This window comes from Trachinotus anak, unplaced genomic scaffold (genome assembly GCF_046630095.1).
Source record: "Trachinotus anak isolate AG129_WGS33_773 ecotype Australia unplaced genomic scaffold, CSIRO_AGI_Tana_v1 ptg000015l, whole genome shotgun sequence".
In the NCBI taxonomy this organism is placed as follows: domain Eukaryota; kingdom Metazoa; phylum Chordata; class Actinopteri; order Carangiformes; family Carangidae; genus Trachinotus; species Trachinotus anak.
Window position 1 is genome coordinate 12,477,320 of NW_027273866.1, and position 22,620 is coordinate 12,499,939.

Sequence of the window (22,620 nt, forward strand, 5' to 3'; positions counted from 1 at the left end):
TACCTCTGCACGACTACATTTCAAATATTGTATATCTTACTTCACAACATTTATTTGATGACTGTAGTTAATTTGCAGTTTCAGATTTCCAAAACAAAATATAATCAACCAATAAATTATGATTATTATAGGATAAGATAATACTTTATTGGTCTGCAAGTGATGAACATAAGGGAACAGTATTATAATATACAATCAGATGCCTCTATATAAACAGTGCCTAAAACGTTTACACAGTACTGTATATTCACTTCTGGGAGAGCTGGTATTTTACCACTTGCTGCTGAAAATGGATGGTATACCAGTGTAGAAGATGAAAAGCAGACTGAGATAAAAAATAAATTATATTTTGTTTTCTAGTTGAACCTAATCACTGACTCCCTGTTGCACAAAATCCTCCCCCAACTTCTCAAAATCCGAAAGTTTCCGACAGTCGTTGAAGGCAGCACCGGTCCCGCTTCACTGCGCAGGCTCTAAACACTTTGATGCGAGCGGCAACTTCACCGGTAGCCCAGCGCGCCCCGCCGCCTGTCGCCCACAACAGCCCGCATCATCATCATCATCATCATCATCATCATCATCACCACCACCATCATCCCCATCATCATCAGCAGCAGCATCAGTGTGATGAAGCAGCGGAGGACGGAGACCTTGCTGCTCTGAGACACTGGATCAGCCCGCAGACAGGTACGGAGCTTTTATTCGCCTTTTAACCACTCTGGAAACACTGAGACACCTTCATTCTTCATTTCTAACACTGACCTAGAAGCTGTTTTTATTCATTTTTATGAAAGTAACTGAATGACTGGTGAGTTTAACATTGAAAACTGCACCTTAGAGGTTCAGGAAAATTCATAAAACCTGCTTTACCCTGCGCTGGTGATGCTCTTAGTGTGTGGGATTGTGTGCAGAAAGCGCTGATCAGCCTGTATAGTGTGTATAAGTGTGGGTGTAGCAGAAGCTGTGTTTTATATACCGATATTTAAATCTATTAATAGGAACTACCACCTGCAATAAACTGGCTACCTGTTGTGCACCAGGCAGGTTAGTGCTCCATATAGTGGGCATTTATAAACATTATATATTTTTTAAAATGCTTAAAGATGCATCAGAAATAAGTTTCTGTGCCATTAGATAATCAACAAAGTGCATCTGAGTCAAAAAATAGAACAGGAAATGTAAATTGGGGCAACAAGCACAGGAGAAATCAAATTGAACTGCAACAAGAATCAGCAGTGGAACATTTATACAAGCTTCATGGTAAGTAAAGTAGAAAATCACTATTTTTGGCCATAGATTGGATTTTTTTTTTCATGTCCTTGGGCAGTAAAAACTTCCTGGATTTATCTGAGGTTCCTGCATTTGAGGAGGTGGTGCTGCTGCTGCTGGGTCTGATTTAGTAGCAGAGATGGAAAAAGTGTTTGAAGTGAAGCAGGGGCGATAAGAGGGGAGAGAGTGTGGCGGTCATTCCTGCATTTCACCATAATATATCTGCAAAAAATGAAACAGTGGAATCAAGCCGATTGTCTGGTGGTGCTGGAGGATGTCCGTTTTTAGGAATAGCTGCCCCTTTAAATGGACAGTCTCCACCATGATGAATCTCATGATGGACAGAGAAGAGAGAGGAGGAATTTTATAATCTATGAGGTCACACCAGATGTACATCTCCCAGTAAGGAAGGGGAAGGAGACAGTGGCTGCGAGCTCAGTACTTAAATCGAGATTTGGGTGTGTATCGTGGTGAAAACAGATTTTTGCACTAGGTGCAAAGCTTTTGGCTCCAAAGTCATTCAACATCAGCAGACTAATTTCACAGTGCATCAGGGTGCTACTGTGGATTATTGGCTTGCACCGTTGATTGTTGATCTGCAAGTAATTAATATTTTCATAATCGATTCATCTACTTATTATTTCTTAGTCGAGTGAAAAATTGTTGTTAAAATTTCATGAGACCCAACATGAGGTCATCAGATATTTTCAGATTTTAATCAACTAATCATTTAGATTTTTTCAGGTATTATTGCTGAGATTAGTGTCAAAATAAAAGTAACTCATTGCGTAAAGAGTAAATAATTCAGGTGTCTGTAGGCCGCAGCCTCTTAAATGTGAAAGTTTGCTGCTTTTCTCTTTTTCATATCATTACAAATTTAATACTTTCCAGTTTTCAAAAAAATGTAGATTGGATTCTTCCAGTAATTAACTTAAATTAACACAGAACACTATGAGGCACTTGTACTGTACATCACTTGACTTGATTTCAAAAAGTAGGTTTTATTCACTGCATTTATCTGATGGTTGTAATTACTAGTTACTCTGCAAATTCAGACTTCATATACAAAATGATTGATTGTTACACATTAAACTATCTGAATGTATATGAAATAATTAATAGTAGCTCCACCTTCTCCAGCTGCGACACGAGGAGTAATTTTCAGTGAAAAGGATTTTTACATTGTGGTAATTCTACTTTTGCTTGAAGGAATAGTTCAACCTTTAGAGTGTACAAGTAACAGTTCGCCATTGTACGTTTTTTTGGTGTGGAATTACATCTTTGTAGGAAACCAATGGAAACCCCGTGCAGCACATAACCCCCAGCGAAACCACATGTTGCATTTACAGTTTGTATTTTCTACAGATTAAATAAACTAGATATAAGGTGTTAATTAGTGAGCTTTGGTTGGATTTTGTTACACTTGGTCAGACCTTCAGCTTTACACTGAGTTTCAGTCCAGTGTTTATCTGTGCAGACCACAGCGTTATTGTTCTGGGTCATTTTCACCGCTCTCATGGTTTTGTTTTCAGCCACAGCAGGAAGCTTTAAAAAGCCACTGTCCACTGCAGCAGACAGACCCAGTTACAAACCAGCGTTTGAACACAGCAACTGAAGAGCCAGTTATTTTCCTCAGGAAATGGTGGAGACCAAATACAGAGCTAAAGTACAGAGAATACCGGGCTTAGATTCCTCAGGTGGACATAAACATGACTCTAAATGAACCATGTTTCTCCTTTAGCTGCTGGGTGTGGAAATAAACAACTGTTTTCTAACATGTCTTAACATGACTCTGGTATCTGCCATTAATTTGGACATTTTCTAAAAGTCAAAACATTAAACTGTATTTGAAAACAGTTCTTAGTTGCAGGGTTTATAGCTCTAGATTCTCTGTTTCTGAGTTTTGGATACATTCTTCTTTTCGTGTTTCAGTACTGATTTACTGCCTTAATTGAGAAACATCTAATTAGTCAAGGAACATGAACTCTTCACTTAAGTGGCATTTGATTAAACACTTTAAGAGGGTGAGAGAATCCAAAATAAAATGGGTTTCCAACCTAAAAATCCAAAGAAAATCCTTGGATTGGTCTAAGATTTCAGGTTATGCTATTATACTAATAATATTACATATTTTAAACTGTCAGATGTCAAACATTCAATCCCCAGGTGAAACACTTGCTGCTTCATTATGACCCAGCTAAAAATGTAGTCTCTGCTCGTAACATGTGAAGAAAGACAAGTGTCTTAACATTTCATTTCTCTGCTGAGGCAGAAGTGAAGCGGCTTCCTGTAAACAGTCAGACCTTAACACATGGGTAACCTTGTTCATACCTAATGGCTTAAATTAGGCATTATTATTCAGCTGAAGAAGAAGAAAAAAAAAGAAGACCTGACTGAGGCGTCACGCTTGGCATCAACATTTAAATTCTTGTGTCTGTTACGCTTCACATCACCGCAGAGTGAACGCACTTCTCAGAAACGAGCTCAGACTGAAATCATGTGCAGGGCTCCACAGGCCTCCTCTCCAGTTGCTACCTTCAGAGCAGCAGAGTCGGATATAAGACCGGCTTGGAGTGACCGCACAGATCCCCTCCAGAGGAACAATGCCAGCCTCTGATGAGGAATAAAGGCTGTATTGTCTCTTTGCTGCGAGGATGAAGGGCAGAAGCGTTACCAGGTTTCACAGAGAAGTCTCACAACAACACGGCCCCGTCCTGACGGCGGTAATTGCTGCGTAACGGCACACATGAATACCCCCCAAATCAGCTCTCAGCCTCGTGCGCTCAGGCAAAGTGCACTATTCAGACAATCAGAGCCATAAAATCTCAATCTCTCGTCCCCATGGCAACTGCAACTGCCGGTCTGATTGTATGGAAAGTGGTGTTTCTGATAACTTGTCACATGCAAAGTCTGTGTTTGACTATTGAGGAGAGGACTGATACTGTCGGCTGGTTTACTAACACATTTTTTTAATCAATATCACTTTAAAATATAATCAATCCAATATTATTCTGCATCCGCTGGTATTTTAAGTAGATGATGACACATAACCAGGTGTTCTGTTATATCTTGTGCTATGGTGATTCCTCTGCTGAGACACTGCTCATAACATCAGCTGTATAATCAATGTTTTTATAATAACAATTTATCAAATGTCACTTTTATCACCTGAATCGGCTTTTTATGTAGATTTAGAGTGAGTTTCAGCTCATTGTTCAAAATTTGTCTGGACCACAATTTGTCTGGTGAACATAATGGAGCATTTAGCAGCTAAAGAGCCAGATGTTTCCCTCAGGAGATGAAAATGAGCTAAAAGAAGAACTGCTGGATGTGTAAATAACCAACTGTTTCCTCACAAGTTGAACATATCAACTTAAAAGGTGATTATATGTTAATGTTTGGTGCAACTTCTTTCTGCTGCCCTTGCCAAAAAATGTGTTATTGCAGATTTAAGTTTAAAGAATCTGAACACATGCTGGTGCCTGGTTGGTAAAGTTACAGTAGCAGCAGTGTGAATGCAGTTAATATACCTCAGTAGTTTTTAGTACTAAATAAGCATCATTTAGCATCATGTATTAAAACTGTTTTGTCAGTTGGGGACATTTTTTTATTTTATTGCACTAAGGTCAGTCCTGGTCCAACACTAACATTCTGTTGGTTGGTTGCTGCCCGTCTGTGTCTGTGTGACAGACCACAGCCTGCATGTTAGTGACCATAGCCAGTAATTGACCATTATTTTTGACCAAACAGCCGACTAGAGTCCACTATGATGATCAGAAAAAGAGTCCCAGATTTAGGGGTGTTAGGATTTTTTGATCACTAGTTGAGCTATATATTTTTTTTTTGTGAGTGGGTCCCTGTTTTGTTCTGCACAAGGATCCACACAGATGCAGGTGACAACATACACTGCTGAGTCGAAACATTACCACCCCTGCCTAATATGCTGTTGGTCCTTCATGTGGCACCAAAACAGTTAAAACCTGCCAAGACATGGACTCTGCAAGACCTCTGCAGGAGTCCTGTGGTACCTGGGACTAAGATGTTAGCAGCAGATCCTAAAAGTCTGTGGCTGTCAGTGGCTAATCACCACTGCTGACTGGGAGCACCCCACAAACCTTAGTCTTGCGTAGTCGTATGGCCATAACAACCTTGACATGCAGCGTTGTTACGAGATAATAACTGTAATTTGCTTCATCTGTGAGTGGTCATAATGTTTTGGCACATTGGTGCACAATTCCTGCAAATGGTTTCACACTATTTCACTGATCTACAAGAGGCAGCAACACATGGAAATGCAGCAATGCACCAGGAAAGGCAGTGAAGATGATTGTAAATATGGATGTAAACAATGCAGGTTTCAAAATATTCAAACAATGGCTTTGCAAATGTTTTATAAGGAAGCACTGAACAGAATTCGTCAGACGTCAAAGATATTCGCAAATTGTTTTGGTGAGAAACAGAAAATGTAAACTCCACACAAGGGACCTTTAAGAAAATCATTAGAGCTGTTAAGTGCCGGAAATATTTTTATAATGGTGCCAAAATGATACCTGAGTAACTGCAATTATACCAAAACATCACTTTTTAACATTTTGCATCGGTGATGCATGATTTTAAAATTAGAAAATATCTGATAAATAAGAGTAGTGAACGAGAATCTGAACGAGCATCCACATACTCTGCACCATTGATCAGCGACCTAAACATATGTTTTCCATCCAGGATGACTGAGGTAATGAACTCTCTGGAACCTGGGACGGAGGACTTCAGCGGGGGAGGAGCAGGAGGAGATCAGGGCACAGTATCCTTCCAGGTGTGTGTGTGTGTATGTGCATGTTTATATTAATTCAAGCCAGTCCTGTTCTTATTGGAGTAGAAAACATATAGCGGTGAGTCACAAGAGTGATCAAGAGTAAAAATGTGGGTTGATGTGACTGAGGTCATTATTAGCTGGACTCTGAGTAAACGGTGTCTGTCTTATCCAGCTGAGCCAGAAGGACAAGTGAGTGATCATCTACTACTGTAAAGATTTATTTTATAAAGCATCACCATGAAGTGAAGTGTAAAGAGTGATCACTTATGTTGTGTTGTTTTTTTGGAGCCAGTGAGTTGTTTAGTTTGATTAATTCTCCCAGTTTCTCTCTGTGCTGGTTGAGTTTTGTAAGTTTTCAGTCTAAAATCTCCCGAAAGAGACTTTTCAGGTTTAGGTCAGGACCTGTTTCCCATTCAAATACAGTAATTTAAATGCAGTTATAACAATGGGGTAGTTTTCCTCTAAATTTAGTCCAATAGACCTCTCAGTGTTTTGTCCTGCACTTAACTAGAGTCTGAGGCTGACATAAAGGTTCTTCCTAATGTTTGTATTAACCATGTTTCAAATGCAGCGTATGTTATACTACCTGAAAGTCTAAGTCTGCTGAGTTTGAAAACAACCCATAACAAAACATAGGAGTGGCAAATTAATATGACTCTAAATATATAAACCTATAAACTTTTCATGGAAATTGTCTATTTAGGAATAAAAGAAGCAATTAAACATGTACTTAGTTCACATATAGGGCTGAACGATTAATTGAAATATTCTCAAAATCTATTTTTTTTTGATTTAGGTAAATTATGTCACAACAGACCATAAATGAAGTGTTGTGACCCAGCCCATAAATCATATTCTCCAGATATGAAGGAACATGCTTGTCTGGTACAAGACCCAACAAAAATTTAAAAAATCTAAATTTTTTCAGCCCTGCTCACATCCAAACATTTTATTGAACCTCCACAGAGGAGCATCAGTTAAATTGGAAACTATATCCATCTGTAACTCATGTAAGATTTTTAATAATAGCATATATCAATAGGAGAAACAGAACTAATCACAGTATATAAGCTTTCGTCTTGCATGTTTTATTATGCTAGTGTTGGATACAATGAATGTTGGGTAGTTGTTAATCATGATAAGGTGTGCATGTCACATTTGGTGGCCTGCTATTGGCTGATTCAGAGCTTGATGGAGTACATGTAGTTGTAGTCCTCACTTTAAGACTTGGATGAAACTAGGATAAGATAGAATTACACGAAGTATATGCACATATAAAGATTTACAGGTCGTCAGCTCCAGCTTTCATCTGATACACCGTCTGCAGCTAATCCGATTTTTACCGCATTGTTGTTCTTTCACATGCGGCATGATTAACAATCTCCCGTCAGTTGACCTTACATAAGCTCTCACCAGCTCTTCCCAGACAGCCATGAAAGGTATCCAAAGTTGTCCAAGAGGCTTCCCTCCATCGTGGTGGAGCCAACAGACGGAGCCGAGGTGGAGAGCGGGGAGCTCCGCTGGCCGCCAGACGAGCCGAGCTCTGCAGATGCCCAAACTGAGAGACAGAGCGCAGAGGAAGAAACTGCAGGTGAGGAGGAGGTTTCCACATTGACACAAGTCACATGGACTCATCAGCAGGTGTTTATTGGCTGTTCCTGATGTTGACGTCTTCCAGGTAACATCATAAAATCACAAACAGCTAAAATCTGAGTCTCAGTTCTGACTTCCGTATCATAGATTTGTCTTTCTGAGCATTAGGATCTGTCCCTACACCTGTAAAAGGGTAAGATCCATGTTGGAGGCAAACTGATGGATGCACTGTCAGGTACAGACAAATTAAAGGAAAAATCAACATAAAGTGTCTTAGTAAGGTGTTGGGCCACCACGTGCTCACCCCACTTGATTTTTTGATGATCATTTTCATATTCATCAAACCAGTCAGTGGCCCTTCATGCCGTATGGATGGGGCTATTGTTGTCCTGTTTCACGACTCATTGTTCAGGTTTTTCCTTTGTCACCTGTCTGTATCTCCATGTTATTACTTGGTACCATTCTTTGCTCTGATCTGACAAAAATGAACTGAACTAAAGGTGGAAACAGTCAAGAACAATGAGCTGGTATTCTTTATTTTTTGTTTTCATGCCACTTCACAGGACTCTACTTCTGTCTGCCTCTGGTTGGGCCTTTGTGTTGCATTCATGCGACGTCAGTGCAGTGCAGTTTTCACCACGTTTGCTCTAAAACTTTTGTGGTTTAAGCCAAATTATGGTGTTTGGATAATGTCAGGCCAACCCAGTTCAAATATCTATTTATCTTAACATTGATATTCTTATGCAGCAATTTCCAGGCTTTTATTCTTCCATGTAATTTCATTTTTATCTGCCGATGAATGAATGAATGGATGAATTATCTTGATTTATTTATTTATGAGACTCTATTCTTTGCATCAAACTGAATTATGACAGGACTCATATGGACACAAATACCTTGATTGTTGCAAATATTCACATAAAGTCAACAGCTGGATAAAAGTGTTTACATGGTTCACAGTTCCTCCTGAGTTTACTTGTTTTCTACCAAATATTTGAGAGATGATGCTTGTTAGCCAAAAATAAATATATAAATTATAAAAGGAAAATAAAGGTCTGTGTTATTTGCTGCTCAGTCAGAAACTAAACAGTGAAAAGCAGCTGTACACGCGCCAAGAGTTATTTGGAAGTTTGGTGAATTCTTCATTTTCTTCCAGATGAGGAGCAGTCGAGTGTCGGCGTGGATGAAGAGGCTTCAGGGGCCGAGATGCAGGACTCCAACTGAGCAAATCTCCTCCTGCGAAATCCACTGTTTAACTGTGAGTGCGTCCAGACTTGGATGAGTTTAAAAAGAGTCCCGTAGATGAGCACATTATGTGGATAGAAAGATCACGGCGACGGAGGAGGAAGGGTAGAAAAACAGATTCCCAAACCCCAGCTCATGGGGCTTGGAGCCAGATTCGAGTCAGCACCTTCAGAATAAATTTACAGAAGGTGTTTTTCTTTTCACGTCTGTGCTAATGAAGGAGCTTTTTTCTGTAGGCTATTAAAGACGACTGACGGGACCAAGTTGACATCCTGTACCTTTTTTCTCCAGTTTGTACTTCTGCCTTTTGACAAAATTTCCTTTTCACAAGAAGCTGTCTGCCCGGAAATAAATGAAAGATACTATAACTACCAGCAGCAGACATGTTTTTAACGTCAAGTTTTCCCTCTCACTTTGGGATTTTGATATAAAAATACATTTTTAATTTTTTAATTTGAAAAAGTTAAAGTGATTTTCTCACTCTGGCTCCAAGCCCTCACTGCCCTGATGCCCACGATATCATCTGCACATCTGATCTGGACAGATGTTTCTAAATGCTGTCTTAAGTATTTAGCTCATGTGTGCCATACTACTACTTCTACTACTAATGGTAGCTCCTGTACTTTGTGCACAGTTTTTACATTAACTTTAGATGTAAATTACATCACTGTTTGTTAAGTGCTCACTGCTGTAGTTTGGTGATCTTGGTCTCACTATTCACTTTGTAATAATAGCTACGATGTTTTAAAGAGCAGTATTTGACTAGGAACAAACTCATCACTTTACTTGATGTTATGACATTCTTTAATATATTATATTATGTGAGCAGTGTCTTCATGCAGTAGGTGTTAAAGGGAATGTAATCGTGTTCTGTTTTACTTAAGATATTGGAGCAATATGTTCAAAGGAATTTAAAGGCAGTCCATTTTGTTACAGATTACAGACGTGAAAAGAACCAGAGTATTTTAGATGTGTGTCGCTTGTCACAGACATGATATTTTTTAAAATACTGGAAGCCTAAATTATTGCACAAGTAATAAACCTTTTCAAAATTCTTACAATGTTCTTTAATTTATTGTCCCTGTGGTTTGTACTGTTCCAAGTGAAGGGTAGTTTTATTCTGACTGGTTGAAAATCTTTCTAGATGCTGGTTTTTGTTGATGAGACACATCTGGATCCAACAATGTTATCTGTTTCAGCTTTCACTTTGCTAAGAAATCAGTATGTATAACCACCAGTGTCTGGTCTGACAAATGATTTTATTTGATGGCAAGTTCCTGTTAACAGTTAAACCTTTAAAAATAAAAAGCAAGATAACTCAGCCATAAAGAGATGTAAAAGAACTATGAGGAGATACAAAAAATCAACAGAGTCACAAAACAACCGCAGAGAGACATAAAATGTCTACAAAAAGGTGTTAAATCACGTGAAAGGGACAGAAAATTACTTACGAGAGATATTAAACATCCACAAAGAGATGTTAAATGACTGCAGAGACGCAAAATGAACTCAAAGACGCACAAAACATCCACAAAGAGAAAAAAAAGAACTCAGAGACACACAACAGCCACAAAGGGAAGCAAAATAACCACAAAGAGACCCAAAATGTCCACAAAAAGTCACAATACAATATGAAAGAGACACAAAATGATCATAAAGAGTCCCAAAATGTCCCAAAAGAGACATATAATGACTTGCAGTCTGGGGGTCTTGCTCCTATGTAGTATTCATAGAAGAATATGTAAAGTTGTTTATTACACTGACGTGTGGGGCAGCAGTGAAAGTAGTTTGTGTTGTCTCTCAGACAGCTAACCAACTGCTTAGCAGGCTTTGTCCCATCTGTGATTTGACTCCTTACGTCACTCTGCACGTTAGCTACTGAGTCAGTAGAGCTGCTTTACAGGGCTGTGACGTTCTCCAGTCGGCAGCACACCACAGACCATCAGTCACCCAGTTGTAATTACAACTTGGATTTTGATGTGAGCAGTATTTACAAGTCTGAAACCGGCAATTATGGAAACTCCCACGTGACGCGAACGCAGCAGAAGTCCAGTATTCACTGTACATGTGTCCTTCCTGCCTCACACTGGATTTCCCTCTTGCAGACCTCTTTATTGCTCTCTGTGTCCTAAACTTTACTTCCTTTTTACAAGTGGCAAACAAAGCATTTACCCTCACAGTACTTGACTCTTACAAAGGCTTTCTTCTGTAACGCAGCTTAGTCACTATGTTTTTTGAGGCACGAGGACAGAAAGTCAGTCAGTGGTCAGGGCGTTTTTGTTCAGAAACGTAAAGCACTGGCTGGAAGGTGAGATCTGAAAGCCTCGAATCTCTGCAGCTGGAGAGGAAATCATTGTGTCATAGCTGTGAAAAAAAACTACAGGTACAGCATGTGTTTTTTTTGGTTTTTTTTTTTTATAAGAAAGCAAAGGTTTCACATACTGCCCTTTACAAAAAGAAGCGCATCAGTGTCTCTGTTATACTTTACCTGCTCAGAACAGTAAAATTACCTCCATTAAAAAAGGACACAATATCTGTCCATCATTTTATTCTTGATGTCTACTAAAATTAATTTAAATGCTTCAATTTTCCAAAAAGACATTATTTTTCTTACACTGTGGGTTTAATCTTAGTATATCATAGTTCATTCTATTCTGTCTGAAATGCTTTGTTAGAGCTCAGGGATATTCAAGCAAGAATGATCTCATTTCTCCATAGTGTGGGTCCACAGGTTGACTATATTTAATTAAAGAGCAAAACATGCATGTGGTTGCCTTGTTGAAAATGCAGTAAATTTAACCATTTAGACAGTATTTTTGACCATGTGGTGCACAGAGGAAGAGGGACATTTAGCTTGTTAATATCAGACTTTCAGTAAACAAGAACTGGCTAGTTGCAGGTAAATATTAAAGATGTTAGTGTTTGTAGTTAAAAGGCTTTTTGTCTCTGTGTCTCTATCTGTCTGTGGTGTATACACACACTCAGGCGAACAGGCAACGCGATGAGAGCTCCCACGTACACTCTGATAGTTTGTTGCGGCTGATATACTGTTAAAGGTCAGGCTGGTGTCTTGATCCATACAGCGAGATGGATGGCAGGATCTCCATCTTATTTCTTCCGTGACTCGTCTGCTCTCTGGATCTGACCTTTCAGATGACAGCCTTGTGAAGAGCACTTCATCGGAGCAAGTGGGGTCACTCCTGGGAAAATGAAGGGCTGCGGGGAGCAAGGCTGCGAGGGGAGGTGGGGGGGGTGGGGGTGGGGGGTGGGGGGGCATTGCAGTGTCAATTATCTCTCAAATGTCACAAGCTGTTTTTCAGAGAAAGAAGACTCACACTCGTCTCTCCTCTCACAAGAACAGACTGTCTCCCTCGTATTTTACACATAATTCACTCCAAGGTGGAAGCTTTTAACATCTGCTGCTGCAGCGCTGCAAATTGATATGGATTTGTACAACAAGATTCCCTGATGCAGCTCATGCATGCTAATACATCTTTGTGTTTCTGACCTTGTTCTGACTGACAGCTTTACATATATTCGCTGTATTTGCTTTTCTTAAGTTTCTCTCTCTTGGTCAGAGAAACATTTACTTAAAGCAGCTATGACTGTCAAATGACAATGTGAAGGGGGTTTCTACTGAGAATTATCACCTGAATCATCTTTACTGGGCTGTATAGTGAGTTTCAGCTCATTGTTTATTTGTCCAGACCGCATACTGTTCTGGGTCATTCCCTCTGCTCTCACAGTCATTTTCAGCTGCAGCAGGAAGCTGTTTTAAATGAAAAAAAAGCTCTAAAAGCCACTGTTCACTACCTGCTCATCAGCAAACAGCAGACAGCAGCAGTTAGAGACCAGCTGGTGAACACAGTGGAGAATTTAGCAGCTAAAGAACCAGATATTTTACTCAGGAGTTGGTGGAGACAAAAAACAGAGCTAAAAGAGAAAATACTGGACTTAAAATCATCAGGTGAACGCAAACACGACTCTAAACAACTGTTTGCTAACAACTTCACCATATCAACCTAAAAGGTGAGTCAGGGTTTGGTTCACAACTTGTTTCTACTGCTCTAAGTACAAGTACAAATATTAAGGTGCTGGTACTCATCTTGAGTGTTTCCATTTTGGGAGATATTTACTTAACCTGCCTTTTAGCAGCATAGCAACAGCGATATTGGTCATCCATGGTTCCCAGATGATGTACAGTATCTTAATTATCTTAATCTTAATGACGTTTCCTCTCACCCCATCATCTGGTCAAAATTTACACTTGGACAAAAAAGTCTGAAACTAACAAGATTCCCATTTGTTTCAGTAGTGCTAATTAGCAGGTGTTAGCATACCAAGGTGAAGATAGCAGGTATATTGTCAACATTATATCAATTAACTTTGTCACTGTGAGCCTGTTAGCATGCTGATCTTAGCATTCAGCTCAAAGTACTCCTGTGCCTAAATACAGCCTGACAAGAGCCTCTTGCATTGCTGTGGAGTTTTTTTTGACAACAGCCAGAGCTGGAGGCATATTGTTTTGGGTTGTCCGTCCGTCCGCCCCATTCTTATGGACACATTATCTCAACTATGCCTTGATTTAATTTTTTATTTTATTTTCTTTTACTTATTTTACTTTAATACAAACTTAAAGATTTTTGCAGGTTTCCTACTTCCGCTGCTGTAAATATTTTACCTCAGGAAAATGCCTCAATTAAACCAAACTACTCTTCTTCAGAATGAGCACTCTTAGTTTATATAACTGGGAACATTTGGTTGCTTGTTTGCTCTCATTTAGTGCAAGTGAAATTTTGAAAGCAGGACTTTGTAAATCAGGATTTTAGTACATTTTTTCTGACTAAGATCCAAAAAAAACCCGAAACAGATTCATCACTTTGCCTGGATGTTAACTGTCTCGCTGGCAGTAAATCACCATTATTTAGCTCTGCTGTATCTCTTCTGGCTGCTCTCCTGTTTCATTATGTAGAATTCATTCATGCTCAGTTTGGAACAAAGACCACACAGACCATGCCAGTGGCCACTTGTAAATCTGTGTATTTAAAAGTACCTTTTAACACAGCCATTAGAGCTGCTGAGTGTTGTGAGGGAGTTGTGTTTTGATGATGTCAAAGTGTGCTGTGCCAGGACTTTCATCTCCCACTCCTGCTGGCTTCAAACGGGTCTTTCAAATGTGTCCGTGATAGGCCGAGGTAACGCACACCCGCCCTCCTCCTGCAGCCCAATGCTGTGCTCTCACAGCTCACCACGACTGGATAACAAAGCTTTTATTATGGCTGTAATGTCAGATGTATAAGATAGAATCTACATAAGACACAATATTGAAAAAACAATATGTGTATGCGTTTAGTTGAGTTCAGTAACAACGACGCATTTTATTCACAGAGTATGGTATGTGTTTGCTAGTAGTGTTTTTATAGCACTTATTTTATCAAGAACCTTTTCATGTTATAATACATTTCTTGTTATAACAAGAAGCAAACTTATTATTTTGAGGTTTTTAGTTTCAGTGACAAATCTGTCGTTACAACAAGAATTGCTCATCTTAATGACATATGTAGAAAGTTTTGAGACACGACAAGATAAAGTTAGTTATCTTGTTAAGATATGTTGTTATAACAAGAATAAAACTGGTCCATAGTAATAACAAGAAAATATGTCATAACAGCATGAAAAATATCTTGTTATAATGTGAAAAGGATCTCTGTATAAGAAGAAACTGGCCAAATATATTTTTTGTCCTGATAGCAGCAATATGCTGAAATAATATAGAATTTTTTAGACCTGCTGAAAGGTGTATTTGAGAAGGTTTACCACTGTTTCCAGTCTTAATGCGAAGCTAAGCTAACCAGCTGCAGGCTGTAGCTTCATTTTTACACAGACAGGAAGCAACTAAGCATATTTCCCAAAATACTAAACTATTCATTTAACAAGTCATTTAACAAAATGTCAAATTCAGACTTTCATAGGGTCAACTATAAACTTTAATTGAGCATCTGAAGAACAACTTTAACATTGATACCTCAGTATAAGCTGTTTAACTTTATGGATCTTTAAGTCAGTGAAAGCTCTACATTGATAAACATGTTTGGTTTACAGACTTCAAGTGTTGCCCCAAATCAACAAAAAATTTTCAAAACAGGTCAAAGTTTGGTCTCATATCGAATGATGTGAGAATGTGTCATACAACATAAACAGAGAGGAGTTAGCTCTTGAAAGGCCCTGACTGATGAAACACATCATGGATTTGATGAAACACTTGAATGTGCAGCGACTTAATTAAAGAGCAGTGAGATGCACTGTGTTTGATTGTATGAAGAGCACTTACTGTATGGATGGCTGCCAGAGAGAAGCCCCGTCTCCTCTGAGGCCTCTCAGCCCTCTGGTTGGATGCCCACGCTGTGTAAAAACACCTCCATGTTAGACTCATCATGGCTGCCGAGCTTGGCGCTGTGACTGGAATTGTTTAACATAAACACTCAACTTGTGGCTGCTGCTGTCAGTGACATCAAGTGGAGTAGTGTACATGTAGGTATTGTTTATATATGTCTGACTGCTACAGACAGCCAAATCAAAAAGGTGAAGATTCTGCGATCAGTTCTGTTAATGTGCAGCCATGTATGGAAACAAATTAGATCCACTTTTTTTCATAATAGTATTTTTTCCCCTCATAATTATGATTAAACATCTTTGTCAAGAGGTGTAATTTATGAGATATTTTTCATAATTATGACTAATTTTTATGTGAAAATTACGTGAAAAAACTACTTAAGTGGTGGATTTCTTTCCAATAAATAAAAAATTGACCCCTATCCTTACAGGTTTGTGCAGTAAATGAGCCATGTACAGCATCTTTCCATTTTGTTCAAGTCAAACTGAACTTAAATTGCAGGTTTTGTTCTGCTCTCCTGAAAAATACATGACCTTTTGAGAAAAGAAAAAACAATAGTCAGAAAAGAAAGCTTTACTTTTATATCTGTCTTTGCATTGTGTTGTGGCTTCTCTGTCCTTCAAGTCAAAGCAAATAGCCAGTTATATAACTTCAAACTTTCATCATGTAATTTTAACAAGTTAAAGTTGTTTGCATGAAGCAGTAATGTCTAATTTATAACTGGCCGACAGTGACACTAAACAACAGCCTAAGACTCGACACAAAAACAGACTTTGAAACACGGCGCACATTAGCTTTCTAGCTAAACATCTAAACAAACATCCGCCTGGGAAATGTCACTTTGCAGGCTAAATAACATTAGCTAATTAGCTATCAGCTACTCTGCTGTAGCGCCCTGAATCCCTTAGAAACGTGACTGTAGAGGTCAAAATCTGTCCGTTTAGATGCTAAAAGGTTTGGTCCTTGTTCTTCACCATCACTGCCAGGAAATGTCATTGTGACCAGATTACATTTTATATTAATGTAATGAGGAAATGTTGTTAATTTATGTATTTGTCAAGTCACAAATGTATTAATACTGTAATGTCGGACAATAAAAATATTACATAATTAAAATACAAACATATATTAAGTAAATACTACAGCCCAACAAAGTTTTAAGCAGTTGAACATTTACAGCAGTAGGAAATGTTGGGTCAGCATTATCAGTAATTTATTGTTGATCTGATAGATAGATAGATAGATAGATAGATAGATAGATAGATACTTTTCAAAATAAAAAGAATTATAGAGTGAGTGAACAGTAAACCGTGAGCCCATTAGTTAGATTAGTTATTAGTTAGATAGAATAGTTAGATAGAATAAAAAACAGTAATGCTGGATCATATGCAGCATAGTTTGCAGCGAGGGGTTAAAGTCATTTGATGTCAGCGTGGGAATGGCAGACTCCTGACGAGACTATAATCATCAAAAACAGGGTTTGATTAAACGAAAATCTTAAGGATTATAACTTTAAAGCGTTGGGAGTGAAGACTGTGGATCAGAGAGGGAGATCTCAGTGCTCATGGGAGCTCAGCAGTCAATCAAACATGTACACCGACTGAAGGAGCATTTGTCACTCTTTTCTGTTCTACAATTTAAAAAAAAACTGTTGCTTGTGATGTTTTACAGTGTACATTGTTAAAAAACTGAAACTTCTATTGTTTGACATAAACAACAGTTAGACCGTAGAAACTTAAAGCATTTAAAATTAAAATTAAAATAGTGCCAATAGATGAACAGAAAGTGTCTTATTTCACGTGAAGGAGTGAAGGAGTGAACAGAGCCAGTTCTGCTAACCTGACCTCCTTCACTTGGTGAACACAGGAAGTCATTTTCACACCATGTTTACATTGTCCTTTACTGCACTGTAAATCTCAGTAAGTTATATTAAATACATTTTCATTATTTAATTAAATAGGTTTGTTGGTTTCAAGTTTAAATTATTTAATTCACTTTCAGAACTAATAATAATCAAGAGTTCAGATGAGTAAATGTCTGATGGATTCTTCACTTAACTCATCAATTAAGTTATTTAGGTAATAAGTAGGAAAAATGCGTCTTTTTATGTGTCATGTGTCTCTGTGGTGTCAGGTGATCTTCTCTCTCTCTCTGTATAAAATAAAACAAACCCAACCCTGGTGAAAACAGGTCTGCCCTTTAGAAATAAAGAGTTTGAACCACAGTAAGTCAAACTGAGGAACAATGTTTCTGGCTTATTGTGACTGCTTATGAAAAGCTGTTGTAAAAGATCAGGACAAAACTCGACATGACTTTAAACAATTAAAAAACAAATTTCATGCACATTTATAAACCAAAAATTCCAAGTGTATACAGCAAAATTCTTTTTACATTGTACGTAAAAGTAAATTTTCTTCATTTCCTCAAAGTGCAATATTATGCTTGTATCATACAGTAGTTTCAAACTGGAAGGAAAATATGGTGGGTGTGTTTGTAGTCAGTTTCAACCAAGGGTTTGGTTTCAGATAATGTTAAATGAAACAGAAGTATTGTTGAGAGAGACCTGCCAGCCAATCAGAAACATGTATTCTCTAAGGCTATGGCAGAAGGCAATATTATAGATAATTTAGCTGAGTGTTTTCTGCATTTTAAACATTACGAAAACTGGTCTTTGAAAAATAAATCACTCAGAAGTCACTTACAGGGTCGAGGATGTTTGAAAAACTTTTGATCCCCATCAACTTGTTGTAAATATTATATGTTCTTTGTGAAAAAGAGCTCTGCCAAAACACTACAATATTGATCTCACAGTAATAATTTAAACAAACTCAGTCTGTATCTCTTTGTTCTCTATTTCTCTGTTTCAAAATATAAACAGTGTGTGTGGGGGGGGGGATCATGATACAGACCAAATCCGCGATGCATATTATTCATAATTACACAACCAGTTTGTCATTCAGTTCTGCTACACAGTTGTTCACTGAAGAGCACCTCTTCATTTGTTTGGGAATAATGTTCCACTTAAATATGCGGCACAGCACAGGGTTACTCTAGTAACCTTTTCTATGAATAGTAAATGTCACTGTAATCAATTTTAGATGGGGCGGCTCTGCAGGTGGAGCCTGGAGCGGGTTGGGAGGAGGAAGAGAGGTTGATGTGAGCTGCTGCAGGAGGCAGCGAGCCTCCGCCCACTGTACCAGATGGTTTTTAGAAAGGCTTCGTGAGGTAAACAGCTCTGAGACTTCCAGAGCCCAAATATCTGCTGTGAGGAGCTGAGAGGAGGGATTGTATGTGTCAGAGTGCAATATGTTTCATCAGTGTTGTGATTCCTGATTTGGCATCATTATAGGAAATAAACATGTTTACAGCCTGGTACAAAAAACTGTTGGTTGGTCTCTATAGCTAATTTCTTCCTTCATGACAACTGTGGGGTGGGGGTGAATGTTTTTTATATAACTCACCTGTTTAAATTTTATTAAGGCTCAAAGTTCTGCATAATTGAAGCAGTGGCTGCTTTGAGTGACAGGTGGGTGAACATATGCTTGACACAAACCGGCATGAACCTAAGTCTGCACCACACACGCTCCACCTCTTTGCCCATTTTTGGATTAGCCGGGAGTTGTGTGGAGTCAGGCACTGCCAAGATGGCGATGGCAGCTTCAGAACCGCTCTTCAGAAACCTGTATGTAACGTCACAGAGGCTACATCCATCTATATTTACAGTCTATGTTATTTGCATCCACATTTTTAATTTCCATTGTCATCCCCAAAATATCTCTGTTTTGTATTGATATACAGTACATTTAAAATTAGCTATTTGCCTCAAAATATTATAGTATTTGCATTTGTTGCTATTTTCATAAGATTTTAGAAGCTAGTAAGTATATAGTAAACTTATATTGTAAAGACCTTTCAGGGGCCTGTGAGGCAGTTTCTTTTTGGTGATTTGAGTAATTATGCTGAGGGGGCCCCCTAGGATTCTAGTGGTTGGTTTCCAGATACAGTTTATTCCCTCAAGGTGTGATGTGTAAAATATATTGTGATACAAGTTATGGTTTTAATAAATACCTTGTAACTTGTTTATAACAAGTCTGTCTGAAACAGGATTTTTAAGACTGGTGCTGATTTCCATATTTGAGGGGGAAAAACAAAAAAAAAAGAATTTGCTGACCTTCTTTTTAAAATTTTTTTATTTTTGATAAGGTGAGTGTCTAAATCAGATCTCTCTATCATTAACAGTGCACACGTTTATTTGTGTTTCTCCGCTGGTTTAATATTTACTCTAATATGACAAGTTCTTGCCAGATGTTTTGAAATGTGACAGTCAGACATTTGCTAAGAGGGTTAGCTTTAATACTGAAAAGACTCTGTGCCTCAGCATGTCACGACCCAGACACACACAGGAGTCAAATGCACAACACAAGTTCAAAAACCTCACTTCTATTTAAAGGAAGTTCAGGCGAGAGCAGGAGTTGTGTTGTGTGTCGTGACAAGGTACAGTCAGTGCATTGGAAAAGTATCTCATATATTTCTGATTTTCACCACCAGTTTGTCTTCAGAAGTTTAAAACTGTTGCTCACTCTGGAAAAAAAAAATATTAAAATTTAAATCAGCCTTTGGATTTCATCCAGTGGTGGATGTTGGCACATGCCTGTGATGCTCAGGAGTCAAATCAAGCTCACGAAATGTTTTCTCCTCTCATTTCAATTTCATTTTTTTCTTTTCTGTCTCTGCTGCATACTGTCTAATAAAGCAGCAATACATCAATACCAGCAATTTCAACTGCACAGCAAACACAAAAACATGGACAACAGGGGGAAGGCAATCAGGCTGTATCACCATCTCCTTTGGGAGTCGCAGGAAGCGCACAAAAACAAAACAAACTCCTGCAGACGCAGCTTCTCACACTGTTCTGCACGAGGGTGACCCACATCTCAGACTGAGGATCTCTGTGTTCCAGTCTAACCCAGATCAGATCAGGTGATTTTAAGTTAGGAAAGACTGAAACTGGAGGAAAAATAAGTCCTGTTCAAATAGGAAGTAAAGCAGCACATGCAATTTAAAATGCAGAACTACTGTAAAGTTTCAGGCCTGTGTATTTAAGATATTTACTGTGACCCTCATTGTTTCATAACCATAACCACATGATTTACATATAAATCTAAGTGAATCTTAGTCAATCATAAAACTGATTTATTTTTCATTTTGTGATGGTTTTGTAAAGAACAAATAAATGTTGTTCTCCTGCCAACAAGGCGGCAGATCAAATACTTTGTCATTTAATTTGGAGGACTTACAATTTAAACTGAAGCTGTTTTATTTTTTAAAATTTGTTATTTGTAATTACTAAAACCCTTTCCAGGTAAAAGCTTATTGACTTTAGACTTCAGAAATACCACAATGGAGAATTATAGGAATAGTTCAGACTTTTGGGAAATGATGCTTATTCAGTGCTTATTGCAGAGTTAGATGAAAAGATCAATACCACTCTCCTGTCTGTGCACGAGCCACAGCCAGCAGTGAAATAGCTTGCCTGACTGTAAGGTAACAAAAGCCACTGCCGAAGCTCACAAATGACTGGGGTTATGTGCTGAACTATTCCTTGGCCAGGTGCAGCCACTTCCTGGAGTCCATTACACCACAAGTACAATACTTAATCACAAAGTAAAAATGTAAGTCTTGTACATTTTTATTTAAACTCTTATGACTTGCATGACTGACTGATGATAATCCATATTGACAGTGGTGAGCTCCGAGGGAAGGGGTGAGCAGAGAACCAAAAACAGAGTAGCTATCGTAGCTCATTAGCTGTGTTGCACCGTCAACCTTTATTAAACCTCCTGTTTGAGCACGTTCGAAAAACTGCCTTAGATTTGTACTGTACATAGTAACTTGACACCTGTGTTGATTTTACCTGTAAAACCTTCTTCGCTCATAAAGAGAGGATGCAGGCGAAGAGGAAGAGACATTTACAAAGCTATTCTCTTGACGCGACGTGTCATTTTGCTCTAAAATAAATATCACCTTATTGAAATTGAACTGCTGCTCATTTTGCTCATTGACTCGCTCAAAGCCTCAGAGATCCAGCAGGGTCACAAATAGCCTCGGGGCCTCTCAGGCTGAACGGAGCCTCTGCATCTCTGGCCCACCAACATGACACAAAGCTGATGACACTGCATGCATTATTTAAAGTCTATCCAACTCACAGTGTCATAGCATTTTAATCTGCAACCTCTCATAACCCCATCTGCAGGGCTTATGTTACATTTCCCCGGTGGTACTGACAGGCAAGAGTTCAACAGAGGAGATGACTGATGTTGTTTTATCTATTATTTTTTCATCTACAAATCCTCTGAAGACACCTCCACCTAAACTGAATTTATGCAACTAACAAGAGCAGCTTCATTTACCTTGTTTATTTTCCAAAAAACTGAGGAAAGTTTAAAAAACTTTTGACAAAAAGTTTACAGAATAAGATTTGGAAATCATGTTAAGTTGGTGACTTTATTTAAAAAACGTCCTTTCAAGTTTCCTGAAAATGTCTGTATGGTTTGCTTCTCATTATGGAAAAGTGGAGACAAGTTCGAGTTATTTCAGTATTTTTAATTCGAGTTTACAAGCAGCAGATGATTTACGAAAAATGTTCTTTTAAGAAAAACCCCAGTACATTTTAATTTATTGTTGGAAACTTTGATCTTCATACATTGTTGAATTAAACTTGCCTGTTGAAACATTTTACAGTTTTGCTGTTTGACCAACCTGCTGTCTAAAAGACTCTAGGCTATAGTTGATGTTGAACTTAATCATAAATTAACAAATTCACATACCAAGTGATCCCATGTGAATCCTCCTGGAACTATTAGTAAGTTGCCAACTAGTAAAATAAAGCATTAAAAATAACAAACTTGATTCATGTTTCACATCTACAAATTTACATCCACTTATCAATATTTTCTACGAATAATAAGTCAAATGGTTATGTGTAATGCTGCAGTGATTAATCTATTGATAGCTACTGTATAACCACCTCTGCAGCTTTATGGGGACTTTTTTGCTGCTTTTTGCTTTTTCTGGATGTTTACTGTTTTGGTCCAGTATTTAATTTTTTTTAATTCAAATGTAAATGTAAAAATGTTTTAAATGTTCTTCAGCTAAGATGATCACAATATGACAGGAAAGCATTTTGAATAAATCCTGAAGTGAAGTCATTGGATAATAAGAACTGAGAGGTGGAGCTTCAGAATGTCGACGAAATAAAACAAATCGTCTTCCTGCTAGAGCTAAAAACCTGATTCAAGAGACAGAG

At 38.2% G+C, this 22,620-nt stretch overlaps 1 protein-coding gene and 1 long non-coding RNA gene across 6 annotated transcripts in view; one reads left to right on the forward strand and one right to left on the reverse strand.

Annotated features, from left to right (window-relative positions):
• Positions 1–22,620, reverse strand: part of LOC139632617 (uncharacterized) — a 76,550-nt gene that overhangs the window by 36,299 nt on the left and 17,631 nt on the right. For 2 of the 4 annotated variants that reach the window (XR_011693593.1, XR_011693596.1), the window contains exons 2-3: positions 15,252–15,322; positions 7,496–7,640 (exon numbers count right to left, since the gene is read on the reverse strand). This is a non-coding gene — a long non-coding RNA (uncharacterized lncRNA). Of the gene's footprint in view, positions 1–7,483; positions 7,641–15,251; positions 15,323–22,620 lie in introns of all 4 variants that reach the window. The other 2 variants (XR_011693595.1, XR_011693594.1) reach the window with 1 other exon arrangement.
• Positions 114–9,975, forward strand: LOC139632616 (protein LBH-like). 2 transcript variants are annotated; one of them, XM_071497663.1, is made up of 4 exons: positions 114–675; positions 5,989–6,070; positions 7,499–7,673; positions 8,832–9,975. In XM_071497663.1, exons 2-4 carry the CDS (start codon positions 5,993–5,995, stop codon positions 8,897–8,899), a joined length of 321 nt encoding a protein of 106 aa, XP_071353764.1. In that variant the 5' UTR covers positions 114–675; positions 5,989–5,992; the 3' UTR covers positions 8,900–9,975. The 2 variants fall into 2 exon arrangements, with proteins under 2 accessions (XP_071353764.1, XP_071353763.1); XM_071497662.1 differs by having other exon boundaries at positions 124–687; positions 5,992–6,070.

What these genes read in the sequence shown, in the direction of transcription:
- LOC139632616 (XM_071497663.1), top strand. Translation starts at nt 5,993, where the DNA reads ATGACTGAGGTAATGAACTCTCTGGAACCTGGGACGGAGGACTTCAGC. An exon ending in CAGGAGGAGATCAGGGCACA is followed by an intron (nt 6,071 to 7,498) that starts GTATCCTTCCAG and finishes AGCTCTCACCAG; the next exon opens with CTCTTCCCAGACAGCCATGA. An exon ending in CGCAGAGGAAGAAACTGCAG is followed by an intron (nt 7,674 to 8,831) that starts GTGAGGAGGAGG and finishes ATTTTCTTCCAG; the next exon opens with ATGAGGAGCAGTCGAGTGTC.